The sequence below is a fragment of the Pantherophis guttatus genome, chromosome 1 (assembly GCF_059756535.1).
Source record: "Pantherophis guttatus breed Tessera chromosome 1, ASM5975653v1, whole genome shotgun sequence".
Classification (NCBI taxonomy): domain Eukaryota; kingdom Metazoa; phylum Chordata; class Lepidosauria; order Squamata; family Colubridae; genus Pantherophis; species Pantherophis guttatus.
Genome location: NC_142063.1, coordinates 241,911,107 through 241,925,839, shown reverse-complemented (window position 1 = coordinate 241,925,839; position 14,733 = coordinate 241,911,107). Strand labels below are relative to the sequence as shown.

Below are 14,733 nucleotides of genomic sequence, written 5' to 3'. Positions count from 1 at the left end.
AGCTACATATGATATATTCATAAATCCTGTTTTTTATGTCAAATGTTGTATTTTTATGGGACTCAAGATGCAAGAACCCCTTTGCCTTTTACTCTCAATTTTGAAGTTAGCTGGATAAGTAAAAGTAATCACTAGTCACTGATTTTATTAACTGACTTCCCTAGCATTTCCCTTTCTAATCTCTCTCCCTCACTCTGTTTTTTTTAGATGGGTTTCAGTAGGAGAAAGGAAAATTCATGTCCTGTTCAGCTATATTTAATTTAATTTAATTTAAATTTAATTTAATTTAATTAATTAAATTTATATGTCACCCCTCTCTGAAGACTCAGGGCGACTCACAATACATTTAAAAATCATTCAATCAGTCAAAAGACATTGAAAAATTAAAAACATTAAAAACTCATTCACACCATTCATGGCCGGATCTCGCCATACACTTGAGAGTAATATCTTAAGTTGTTGTATTATTTTTCTTAAAGCCAGAAATACAGATGTTGATAAATTTTTTTCAAGCATTTTCTCAAGCTTGATGGTGACAATTTAATCCAGAAAATACCATTACATGAGTGGAACATGATGAAAAAGAATACCTTCAAGAATATATTTTCAACAACTGCACAACAATTGTGACAAGCATTGATCTGTTCATTTGGTCTTATCATCCTTTCAATTGCATTTGCAAGTAACAATGACATATTCAGTGGTAGCTGTTATGGAGTTAAAAGGAATCCAAGGCTTGTGTTTCATTATATAGGTTAAATAATGCAAGTTCCCAATATACTCACAACCATGTGAAAAGTCAGAATATACCTATTGTTTTGGAGGAGACCTCTTCTTTACGTGTACATCACAACAGGAGGACTAAAGACTATTTTCTCTTATCTAATTAATGGATGGCGGTACTAACTGGCTGGATATATTTCCAAATGATGGAAACAAGTATACTTTCCACCATTTAAGACAGATGCTAAACTAATCCCATGTAATTAGTGTCCAACATTTTTAATAGTCCTTTTCTCTGTCCTGATCCTCCCAAGATTCAATTTCATTGGATGACCTCTAGTGATACCGTAGTATTTGGGGAAGGGGAAAATAAATTCTTGTCCAGTTTATCCACAGTATGCATAATTTTGTACATCTCAAATCATGTTCCTTCTAATCTGCTTCCTTTCTAGATTAAAAAGTCCCAAGTGTCACAACCTTTCTTCATAGGGAAGTTGCTCCAGCCCTTTGACCATCTTATTGCCATCCTCTGAACCTTCTCCAGTACTACTTCATATGACTATTACAAGAGCTGTTTGAAGTTCAAATGCTAAATTATCTTATAGGGCAGTTTTGTGAATTAGATTACTTTTGTCTAAACTGGAAGCAGATGTGTATTTAGAAAGTAACGATTTATCATTTTAAACTATCATTGAAAAATCAGAAAAGCATCACAAAATATTATTTCACATAGCTGAAAAAAACCTCTATGCCATCTTATCACGTTTCCTAAGTTTAGCACTATTAAGTATTAACAAACCTGGATATATAGTTCAGATCCTACAAAGACTGTAATATATAATGCACACTTGTTCAGCTTTGGAAATCTCATCTATTTATATAATAAATTACACCTGGCTGCAGTTTGGGAAAGAGAATGGCAAGAGGAAGTTTTCAGGATGAAACAATATATTGAGTGGAGATTCCCCCCCCCCCACCATATCTTTTCAAAGATAAACATTCACTAATTCTTAATAAACCATTTCAAATGAAATTGTTGAGAGTTTGTTTAGTTACTATTTATGAACTGGTTCCACCTTTTAATTTTTTTAATCTGGAAAAAGACACATATCTGTACACATTTTAAATAATGAAAAAATAAAAGTTGAATAATTGATCATAAGTATTTATGGGATTGTATTAAATATATTTTATACTTTTTATTTAGGGATACAGAATACAAAGGACTTCAACTCTCCCTTGATCAGGTTTCGGCTACAAAACCGGCGTTCCCATATGCAAACTCTATTCCAACTATAACTGACAATAGAAAAGGAAGCAAATCACGTCTCTCTGGCACAAAGTCCAAATCTAGGACATCACCTTATCCACAGGTAAGAGCAACTTTGATTTCATAAGCTTAGAAAAGATTCTTGAGTTCCCTTTTGAAATGTTTTGCAATGAAGCATAACTGTATAATTGTTGGTAGAGGTTTAGTCTATGTTGTCACTGGGCAACATATTTGCACCAAGGGAATGTCCAAGGAAATGTAAACAGCATCAGGATTTTAATTACTACAGATCTAATGTTGGAAGCTATTTCATATTACTTTGAAGACATACCATAAATCTTATAACACACACAATTTCAAACGCTCATCAATAACCCATATAGAGTTATTAAAGGAAAAATACAAAGTTAAATTTGATTTCTGTTGGAAATTCTAGGCTTTTGTGCATTCACCTATGTAACTCACAAGATTCCATTCAATCTAAATTGGCATTCTGTGACTTCGATCTTCGATATTGTTGCCAATCCTAAATGATTAGGTTGGTCTTCCCTAATTTAATACCTCTAAATATATTGCTCAATTCTCACTATTCCCAGCAAGTATAAACAGTAACTATGCTGCTTGGACACAATGGGAATTGTAGTCCAATTTATATGGAGGGATACAAGTTTAGTAAAAGGTGAGGATACCTGGGATAAAAATGGAAACCCTACATTAAGGGAGGAAAAGTCAATTAAAATGTAAACAAGAAGTTCTGTAATTTATGAGTTTGCTTTTCAAGTTTTGATGCAGCCTTAATTTAGGTACATTATAGAATTATATAACTTTGACACTAGAGATAACTCTATTTACATCAGGCCATCCTTACTTTCATAAATATTATATGCCTACATAATTTTGATTATCTGCTTTGAATGAGATCCCTGGACTGATTTTTTTCTATGATCCAATTTTTTGTTTTCTTGGTTATCCAGTGCATTAAGAGTCTTCTGCAATGCTAAGTTTAAAAGTGTCAATATTTCTAAACTGCTTCTTCAAAGTCCAACTTAGAATGTCACAGAAAAAAACATTAACTGTAGGTATAGAGATGTCATGGCATTTAATCCATATTCTTAGCTATTATGGTATTCTGCCAAGTGCTGATTTGTGGCATATTTCTTGACTGCTAGCTATTTTACTGTTCACTGATTCTAAAAGGTAGGAACTATCCACTATTTCATTGTAGTGATATACAGTATCTCTGTTTGCATATTTTGTTCTTCTTTATGTATAATCTTAATCCCATTTTCCCCATATATTTTTTTTTGCTCATCGATTTTTCCTCACTAGAGCTTGCAGTTTATTTGCATTTTCATCTCTCAGTATGTCATAAGTATGGTGCAAGTGATTGGTATTTCTTCCCTAAAGTTTAAAACCGCATTTTTCTTCTAAAGCAGCCTCTCTCAATATTGTCAAACAGGAACCAGTCATTTTGGCAGGTTTAAATTTTTTTGTGGCTTCTTGTCCTATGTTAGATTTTGTAAGAGTGCAAGAAATTGTTCTGAATTCCTATTTTCCTAAGAACATTCTCTAGCTTGCCATGGTTGGCATAATCAAATAATTTTCTATAATCAATGAAGTACATACTGACTTCATTTTTATATTGTTTGGCTTTCTCAAGTACCCAATATACATCAGCAATAATATTTCTTGTACCTCAGCTTTTTCTAAAGCCATCTTGAATATCTGGCATCCCCTTCCCATGAAGAGTTTTGGATGATCTAATCAATCTTTTTCTAGCCTGTAAGCCTACATAATTATGAATATTCATTGCAATGTTGTGTTAATGTTTCTTTTTAAGTTAAAGGCATACAAGGCACTCAGCTCATAACTACATTATATCATTTTTCTAGAGCCATGTCCTAAATATTACCATCACTGTCATCAAATCAAACTTCTACTTTTCTAAGCATAATCTTGGTAAAAGAATGCAGTGCAACAAACCTAATCTACTGTAAATCTTTCATTTCATTGTTTATGTGGATTGTCATTCTTTGTAAGGGCCCTTAAAAAGAACCCCAAGTACATACATAAATGAATACACTCTGAAGTAAGCAAAGGGAAGTTGATCCATATTCTCAAGCACTGATATAGTTCATTTACTTACAGCAAGGGTGGGAAACTACGGCCACTTTATGATTTGTGGACTTCAGCTCCAGCCATGCTGGTTCAGGAATTCTAGGAGTTGAAGTTATAAAGGGGCCATAGTCCCCCACCTCTGGTTTTCAGCATGGAATATATTTTCCTCCTTTGAAAAGAGTTGGAAAGTAGCACAAGTTTTTTTTTTATTTATTATGAAGTGAAAAGATACAAAACATGAGAAAGTGTTCATTTTTTTAAAAAAAATATTGACACCCCATCCCCAACAAAATCAATCCTATTCATAAATTAAAGTTTCAAGCAGAACCTAAATATTATTTAATTCAATTGATAGAACTTGGCTTCTTTCTGTTTAATAAGATGTAACTAATAAGATGTTTATTGCTGGGCTATGTATCATTTCCTATCCTTACAAAGGGACCAAATAAATTTTGAATCCATTTATTCTAAATTCCTGAAACCTTATTTATTCGACACAGATAATAGAGCAATAACATTAATAAGAAGCATTGTTTATCATGAGCTCCTGAGTTTTATTTTTATTGCAATGATCACATCATGAAAAGTATGATTTCTATAGTAAAACATTTGGTTTGCATTAGATTCAACCTGTTGAGCAACATCCCTAATTCAAGTGTATCACTTTTATTAAACTTGGTTTAGTCGCAGTTTTGAGTGTTGTTTGCATGAATAAAACTAAGTTTATCAAGGACAATTACTGCACTGGTTATAAACATCACTAAAATAATGTGTTTGTTTTTTAATAGCTATTGATATTTAATTAATACTGAAAGTTTGTTTTTATTTTGGTTATTTTTGTTAGTAGCAAAGAGAAGAGAAATATTTTAAATAAAACCAAATCATACTGAATCATGTTTCTTTAATGATACATTATCTAATTTATTCAATCTATTAATTAAATAGATTGAATAAACTATTTAATGTCTTAGTTAGAATATTATACATCAAACTTTGCAAATTTGAAAGTGAAAGGAAACTTTTAAAAGTTCTAAAGTAGATTCAAAACTGGTACAGAATCACCATTAGTAGAGGTTATTTTAATGGTTATGCTGCATTACTTTAACCGAAGCCTTCCACCATCTGTTCTGCCTATAACAGAAGACCATACTTTATATTTCAGGGTTAGATTAGTTAAAAAGGCAAGATAAAAGTGATTTAAAAGCACACATATGTTCTCTGTGTAAAGTAGATTGCATCTGTGATCTCCTACTTGTTTAATCAAGAAGGAAGTTGCAGATGCTCAGTGCAACAGACGTTTTTGATGGCTGGAGAGATTTTGGTATAAAAGGATTCTCTTTGTATAACCAGACATGTTTTGGGAGGTGAGATAAAGATTGATAACTGTTTATCTATCAAGAGCTGGAGGAATAGCAATAGATAGTGCAAATTTCGCTATCAGTGAACACCAATATCTGAAATAGGCTGGTGCTTAGTAGCTTAATAAATTCTGGCATACCGTAGTTGATACTTAATTATCTAAGCTAAAAATCTCCTGCATGCCATCTATTTTTTCAAGTCTTTCTTCATTAACCTACATATTATATTTCCTTAATTATCAATTTATATAGTCACCCATCTCAGTAATACGATGCTGGGCAGTATGCAACAAAGCAAACAATTAAAACAAATCTTAAATAATCAGTAAAACAATTACTGTGAATTATAAATAAAACCACAGGAGAATGCACCAAAACCCCATATATAATACAACAATCTAGTAGGCTCCCTATTACTATGATGTGCTAAAAAGAACACATTTCAAGAGTTTGCTGGAAGAACAATAGGATCAGGGCTAATTTAGCATACAGAACCCATCATATATCCCTCCTTGATGAGACAGGTACAGGTAGGTGTAATTGGGAGAGGCATTCCTTCAAATAACCTTGCTCCATGTCATTTAAGGCTTTAAAGGTTAGAACCAGCACCTTGGAACCTGAGAACAAATTAGCGACCCGTACAGTTCACTGAACAGAAGTTTAACATGTGCCATTCTAGAGTCATACATAACTGCTCATGTCACTGCATATTGCTTCAGATGAAGCTTCTTGATACTTTTCAAGGGCAGTACCATGAGGAGGATGTTGGGAGGTGACAGGGCACAAGTAACTATCCCAAAATTTGGGGGGAAGAGCCAGTTTTTAAGTAGTATCTGGAAAGCTAAATGGGTAAAGGTCTGTCAAATCTCAGACAGGAGATCCATATGGCAGGGCTTCAATGGAAAAGGCTCATTTCCAAGGAACCACAAGATGTCAATGTTTAAGGGGAAGGGACCCGGAGTGTGTCCCCTATATCCATTCTGACCTCAGGAAGTGGCAGTCCTGCAGTTAACTTGGTCCCATGCCATGTAGGGCTTTAAAGGTAATAATCAGCACCTTAAATTGAACCCAGAAAAAAATAGGGGGGAAGGGGGGCAATGCATCTCACTCAACAGAGCCGTAATATGGGCAAATTTGGGGATAATGAACACTGTGTGTGTCACAGTAATTTATGCATGAACATTTATATGACCACTCAACTCACCTTCAGTGACTCTGTGTAGCTTACAATAAAAACCTAGTATAAAACAATAAATATCAATAACCCCTCAACCCACTAGTGTCAATAATGAAACGAACTTTTTTTTTTTTTTAATTTGATTTATATGCCGCCCTTCTCCAGAGACTCAGGGCGGCTTACAATGTGCTCAGCAATAGCCTTCATCCTTTTGTATATTTATACAAAGTCAGCTTATTGCCCCCACAACTGGGTCCTTTAATAGGCTGTATCCCATTCTGGGGTTTCCAGGTCTGGCAAAACCAGGTCTTCAAGTCCTTGTGAAAGAGTGTGGGAGCCAATCTTATCTCCATGCAGATGATGTTCCACAGGGAGGGAACTACCCTAAGAAGACTCTTCTTCTTGGTCCTGCAAGATGGACCTCCTTAGGAGAGAAGACCCATAGCATTCTCTGCTTCCCCACTCTGATGGGTCAGATAGATGAGATTTGGAAAAGACTGTCCTTCAAATAACCTGGTCCCAAGCCATGTAGGTTTTTGAAGGCGAGAACCAGCACCCTGAATTGGACCTGAAAGCAAATTGACAACCAATGCAACTCCAGCAGGAGAAGTGACACATCTGCACATCTAGGCCTGCACAAAGTAATGTAAGCCACAGCATTTTGAACCAACTGAAGTTTCCGGATACTTTTCAAGGTCCGCCCCATGTAGGCTGCGTTACAATAGTCAAGATGAGAGGTGATTAGGGCATCAGTGACAGTGAGCAGAGATTGTTGGCCCAGAAAAGGGCATAACTGGCACACAACTCACAGTTGTGCAAAGGTTCTCCTGGCCATGACTGCAACCTGCTCTTCACGCAAGAGTCCTGATTCCAGAAGAACCCTCAGGTCTGACCACGGGGTCAGACTGGGGCAATGGCACCCCATTCAAGACTAAAGGTGACAGTTCTCCAAAGGTATTTTGGACCAAAGGACTTGTAACTTCCAGGTGGCCTTCAAGGGTAGCTCCATGTAGACATATTGCAGTAATCCATACCTTATTTATATACCTATCCCTTAGATAATGAGAAACTTTTAACTCATTTTAAATGCAGTCAAGAAACTATTTAAACATTTTTTTGACATTTGTTTTATTCTAACCACTTTGCTAAATGTATTTTTTAAAAAAATTAATATAAGAATTAATGCTTAATTACTAAGAACGGTTATAAAACCTGCTGACAAAACCTACTGATGATTGCAGTCCATTTTAGTCGGAATGTGTATTTGTAAGTAGGCTCAATCTACTGTATTTTTGCCTTTGTTTCACAGAAATTAATTATCAAACATTATGCAACTGAGAGTGAAGGCAGAACTTCCAGGTCAAGCATACAGGAAAAAGGAATCTTCAGAACAGCTCCATTTTGGAGGGGCTGTTATGAAGTTAAAATTGGAGGAGAGAGAATTGTGTGTGCAATTATAAACTGTTGGAAGAAGGAAAGGACATATCAATGTAATGCATTGAGCCTGCTAGGTATAAAGTTGCTGTGAGGAATTAATTTAGAATCTGTTTCAAGAGCCTGGAATTGGGTTCTTTGGCTTGAATTTATTCCCACCAGGTTGCTATAAAGTAGGCTTGTGCAGACTGTTTTGATTCTAGTTCAAGATTTAAAGACAGAATGATTTAATTAAAGTTTATGATTCAAGCCCCAAGAGGAAACCCATTCCATTTCATCCATCTTGAGATTTGATTTTTTAAAAAATGTTCCTAGGCAATGTTCAAAGGGAAACATCTAAATTTCTTCTTCTTCTTCTTCTTCTTCTTCTTCTTCTTCTTCTTCTTCTTCTTCTTCTTCTTCTTCTTCTTCTTCTTCTTCTTCTTCTTCTTCTTCTTCTTCTTCTTCTTCTTCTTCTTCTTCTTCTTCTTCTTCTTCTTCTTCTTCTCTTCCTCCTCTTCTTCCTTCTCCTTCTTCTTCTCCTTCTTCTTCTTCTTCTCCTCCTCCTCCTCTTCTCCTTCTCCTTCTCTTCTTCTCCTCCTCCTCCTCCTCTTCTCCTTCTCCTTCTCTTCTTCTTCTTCCTCCTCCTCCTCCTCTTCTCCTCCTCCTCCTCTTCTCCTCCTCCTCCTCCTCCTCTTCTTCTTCTTCTCCTCCTCCTCCTCCTCTTCTTCTTCTTCTTCTCCTCCTCCTCCTCCTCCTCCTCCTCCTCTTCTTCTTCTTCTTCTGCTTCTTCTTCTTCTTCTTCTTCTTCTTCTTCTTCTTCTTCTTCTTCTTCTTCTTCTCCTTCTCCTTCTCTTCCTCCTCTTCTTCTTCCTTCTCCTTCTTCTTCTCCTTCTTCTTCTTCCTCCTCCTCCTCCTCTTCTCCTCCTCCTCCTCTTCTCCTCCTCCTCCTCCTCCTCCTCCTCTTCTCCTCCTCCTCCTCCTCCTCCTCCTCCTCCTCCTCCTCTTCTTCTTCTTCTTCTTCTTCTTCTTCTTCTTCTTCTTCTTCTTCTTCTTCTTCTTCTTCTCTTCCTCCTCTTCTTCTTCCTTCTCCTTCTTCTTCTCCTTCTCCTTCTTCTCCTCCTCCTCCTCTTCTCCTTCTCCTTCTCTTCTTCTTCTTCCTCCTCCTCCTCCTCTTCTCCTCCTCCTCCTCCTCCTCCTCTTCTTCTTCTTCTTCTCCTTCTCCTCCTCCTCCTCCTCCTCCTCCTCCTCCTCCTCCTCCTGAAAAAATGGATTTAAAAAAACTGTCAATTTTCAAGAGTATATTTATGAAATATCCCCCTACAGGCAGTCATAGTAGGAATGAAGTAAGAACAGCAGTCTCCAGATTATTCAGAAAAGAGCCTAGGCTGAGTTTATTGAACTAATGCAGCAAGTGTCCTAACCTTATTTTAAAATTGAAATGTTTAAAAAATGGTTAAAAAATGGTAAGCACTTACTTTTTCATTTGTTTTTCTAGATGGTCAAATGCCAAAGTTTGCCCACGGGATAGGGTAGTCTTCCTTCTGAACTTTGGATCTGGGGGCAGGATGCTGGGAGATGAGAAAGTTTGTAAGCCTGATTTCACTTTGGAAGAGCCTTTTCCTCACTAGCTTTGATGGGGCACCAGGCTGAGCAGGACATAATGATAAAGTTTGGCCTCTTTGGGACCAGACCACCTCAACCCTGGCAGAATTCAGTTGTGTACAGATTAGAACTTGTTAGTAATGTTCTCTGAGTTGATTAATTAGTAGAGACAGGAAAACAGCAGAAACAGACCAGCATAATTGGATACAGTGTCATGGAGGCTGACACAAAACAAATATGATTGATAGACGTTATCACATTATTTGAAAAACAATAAATTTTTGAGCCAATGCTTGACTTAACCTGTCCCCCATTTGCTATACACTTTGTAAAGAAAAATAAAGTGTTTTGAACGAAGCTTCATCATTCTCAAGTTCTGATAATCCTCCTCTTCCACTGCTGTCCTCAAGATCTGTTTTCTGCAAAGAGATTCCAGAATTTTGCAGCTTCTTTTTTCTCAAAATAAAAGCAGATGAATTAAAAACACTTCTTTGAATTCATAACAAAGTTCCCTTAGGGCTTATGAACTGCCACTTACATACACTGATTAGAACCTATACTATTTCTATTAATGAAACGTTCTGTTTGCGTGACCATTGAGGAAAAATATACATTCCAGGATGACTCTTCAGCTGATCCCTAAAATTAAGTATTCTTGAAGATTTTCTTGGCTTAATAGAACTTTCAGGATTCTAATAATGGCACTGAATGTCAGACCATCTTTCAGGAATTGTCAGCCCTTCTTTGTCAGCATCTAGCGATCCATCTTTGTTGGGATCGTTCTGCACTGGGAAGCACTTGGTGACTAAACATGGTCAGAAATAGATTATATGAACTCCTTGAGTGCTAGAGGCCCTTTCAGTTTGAGAAGGCACTAATTGATTTCAGGCATAATTCCTAGCCAAGTAAACTCTTAGCGTTTGCCCCAGTCCTTGCCTTGTAATTTGACTAGACAAGCTACATTAAAATTTGTAGGAATTATGATGTGGGAAAAAAAATGAAATGAAACCACTTCCAAATATGGATGAAAAAGCTTCCCCATCTCCCTGCATATTTTCTGCCAAATGTCATCTGAAGCTGAGTGGTAACCCCTTTGTGCTTGTCCTTTGACCAAAGATCAACTTTCTAATTTAAGTTCAGGCATGTTGGGTTCTGATGCTGTTCCCTTTTTCATACCACTTGGAGAGGTCTTCTTCCTCTCCAGTGTTGTGCCTTCATCCTTCCATCTTAGAGAAGGCCAGTCAAAACAAGACATTAAATGTAACAACACCATGTCACTTAGACCGAAACAAGGCTTGGGTTTTGTTTTTGTTTTTTTGCACATTTTAATTAGTGTGGGCTTGTGGAGATGTAAATCCTAGTGAATTGTTCCTGTGTTCATGGTTTCCGATTCAGATATCTTCACGTGAGGTGAAGATAGGATAAATACTGAAAATCAGTCAAAGGCAGTATAAAAATAGTTAATACCCTGTTTCCCCCAAAATAAGACATCACCTGATAATAAGCCCAATCAGGCTTTTGAGCGCATGGCAATAAGGCCAAGCGCTTATTTCAGGAGTCAAAAAAATATAAGTCAGGGTCTTATTTTTGGGGAAACACTGTATTTGATAACAAGATGGCCTTTTAGCCGTGCTTATTCTAGAACTGCTTGAGAATGAGTCTCAATATTTCATTGACAGAAGAAAGCAAAATTCATCTAAACTGTAAAAATATTGGGTGAAGAGAAAGGTTTCCTCCAGAGCAGATTTCCAAGGGATCCATTTTCAGTAAATCTAATTCAGAAGCAGAGATGGGGAGAGTGAGAAAAGTCAAAATGGGGGATGCAGCCATACACTCAAAACCCCAATGTGTCAGTCAAGCTGTTGAAACCATTTTTCTGACTTTTTGACAAGTTTCCCTCCCCACACACATGCACACCATGAATTAAGTATTGCTTAAAACTAGAGAAGATACTTGTATAAAACTGTTTACAATTATACATGATGCTATACTGTAAAAATAGGTAATTCTAAATATTTGTTCTGAAGAATTTGGGATGAGTAATCCTGTTAGCAATAAGGCATGCTGAGGCATAGTATGCCAGAAGGAATTTAAAAATGATTGCTTGCAGGTGAGAAGTCAGGAATGTTTCCCAAAATACGTTTCTGTTTTACATATTAATTTTTGGGATGGGAAATAGCATCTTAGTTTGTTGACATTTAATCTGAGGAGTTTAAATGTAAAACTCACTGGAGCAGCATTTTTCATGAATTCCAGTTTGAATAGATTTGACCTGGACCTCCCAAATTAATATGTAGGTTGAAATATTTTAGATTTCATGTTGTTCTGAATTTTGTGATGCAGTTCTTTCAAAACATCAAACACGCTTATAGAGATCTGAAGGGTTTTTTTGTCTCAGTGCAGTAATATTGTGATTTGGGTTAGAGGGATGTTAACATTAGTACCTTACCATAGACAGATTATGTCCATCTTGGACCTGGAGGTTTCCATGGCCTCTGTCCTGTCCTCCAAATTCCAGCAGATTCCCCATTTACTAGTCTTTCCGAAGGCCTTAAAAAGAACGCTTTCCCCCAGTTGTTGGGATAGGATGAGACTGAATCCCAGTGATTAAGACTGTTTATGTATTAGGAAGGATTGTTTTAGGGCACCGAGGGTTGTGTTTTGGAGACTGAGGTGCGTGGATATTGTTTCTTTTATATTTTCATCACTGTTGCAGTGAACTGCCCATAGTTATGACACATGTTAGATGGACATGTAAGTCTCTTAAAGTAAATGAATAAAATATGAACTCCACATATTAGGGTAAAGTATGATAAAGGATACATGTTTCGAAAAACTTTATGCTAGAAACACACACACACACATTTCAGTTGTAAATAAAGGGATGGAATGGATTGATTGATGAATGGATAGACCAATCTGTTCTTCCCTACTAAAGGAGATTAAACCAAGCAGGACAGTTTTCAGTGGATATAATTTCAGAGACGATGTCTTCGTCAGCTCAATGCCCTGAAATGTGTTGGTCTAAAATTCTCATGAATGAGAATGATGGCAAAGGCAGGACCAGCAGATCTTGAGAGCATCCAGTTGATGAATAGTAGAATGAAATGCTTTAATGATCCAGTAAGCTGCTTAAAAAAGTCTACTTGCTGCAACAGAAATGAATACCTGCTGGTATGTATAATGGCAGCCTCACCAGATAAATCGTAGCTTTGTAATGAAAAGCTATTGCAAAATACAGAAGAGGCTGGAGCTGGCTTTCCAGTGGGGTTACAACTGAAAAGAGAATGTAGCTTCATTTGATTTCCGTAAGAGGTATTTGCAGGAAGAATGAAATAGAGGTGGATATGCACTGAACAAACAATTAAAAAAAATAATATACCTCCTGATTCATAAGCCGGTTGTGTGATATTACACATAACTGCATGTAGATTTTTTTTTTATTCAGGAACATTGATTTGCACCTGGTCTTAAACACCTTGAAAATCAAATTACTGATCAGCACTTATCTACCCTTAATTTCTTCTTCTCTTCCCCCCTTTCTTTTATCCAGCAGTATTCTGGGTTTCATACAGAAAGATCTGAATCTGATCATGAAAGCCAGTGGGGTGGAAGTCCACTGACTGACACTGCATCTCCACAATTAATGGATCCCACTGAAAGACCAAACTCTCAGCATCATGATGTTTCCTGTGCCTATAGACAATATTCGGATCGTGGTGCCCTCTGCTATGGTTTTGCAGTTGACCATTCTAGGTTAGCGGATGATAGACACTTCCAAAGTCAAACCTGTGAAGGGGGCAGGTGTGAGGCTGGTCGGTACTTTCTTGGCACACCACAGCCTGGAAGGGAAGCATGGTGGGGTTCTCGATCTGGCCTTCCACTAACCAAATCTTCTCCTGAGAGCCGAGAAGCCTATGAAAGCAACATGCCACACATAACATCCATTCACAGGATTCATGGTAAGTTGTAAACCAACCTGAACTATTGCTTGTGTAAGCAACCTTGAGCCAGAGGTTAAAAATGTGTTTGCAGTTTTTTCCCTCAGCCTACAGGCAATTTAGACATATTTGTTCTATAGCTGCTGTAGTTTCTCATATTGTTACAGATTCAGTATATTTTCTTTTTTTTTCATGACTGCCAAAAAGTCTTTAAAAGTTAGATAGAGTTTTAAGCACTAGCTCTCCTTTAAAACCTATATAAAATTGATTTTATGTACACTGGGTATCAGCTAAGAGTTCTTGATATGTTCTTGATACTTTAAAATGTAGTTGTAGGGATTACCTGCAGATTAAAAGCTCTCTACACATTGCTTCTCAACCAGGTAAGAAATGTTGTGCTGGCCTTCTTGATTAGGATAGGATGGGATGGGATGGGATGGGATGGGATGGGATGGGATGGGATAGGATGAATAGGAAAGTCTCTTTTCAAAATATATCTTCATTTAATGGATTATTTATGCAAATACTCAGCTAAGAAGTGCTAAAGTTTAACAAATTTATTGATCAAATCCAAAAAAGGTTAGACTTGTTGAGAAGGGAACAAAAAGTAGTTTAGATACTCAATACTGGAAATAACAAAACTGTAAAGGGAGAAGTTTGAAAGACCAAACTTTAGGAAGTATTCCATACAGAGAGACCTACCAAAAATTCAGGAAATTAAGGGAAAAAAGAAAGTGACTCTTTGTGAAATGATAACCCGTGTCTCCACATGAAAACAATTACTTGGGTTAAAGAATGTGGGTTGTGCTACAGAGACTGAGTGAACCTGTATAATTAATATTCTATATATATATATCTTGCTTTATATATAACCTGTATAATTAAAAAGCAATATATATATATTCTATTCATTTTGGGCTTTCATTTTATTCAATTATATAACATATGCTATATAATTGAATAAAATGAAAGCCCAAAATGAATAGAATGGCTTAACAAATGAATGGCAACATAGTAGAGAAGAGGGGAATGAATTAATTAAAAAGGCATGGAGAAAAATGGAATAGAACAGAAGTATTACAACATTCTTGCTGTTAATTTTTCCTGTACATATGGTGCTTTCAGGAT

General features: G+C 36.5%; 1 protein-coding gene across 2 annotated transcripts in view; it reads left to right on the top strand.

The window, feature by feature from the left end:
• SIM1 (SIM bHLH transcription factor 1) overlaps positions 1-14,733 on the top strand; it is an 88,728-nt gene that overhangs the window by 63,415 nt on the left and 10,580 nt on the right. For both annotated transcript variants that reach the window (XM_034409063.3, XM_034409061.3), the window contains exons 10-11: positions 1,931-2,096; positions 13,218-13,626. In XM_034409063.3, the coding sequence (XP_034264954.1) occupies positions 1,931-2,096; positions 13,218-13,626 (575 nt within the window). The remainder of the gene's footprint in view (positions 1-1,930; positions 2,097-13,217; positions 13,627-14,733) is intronic.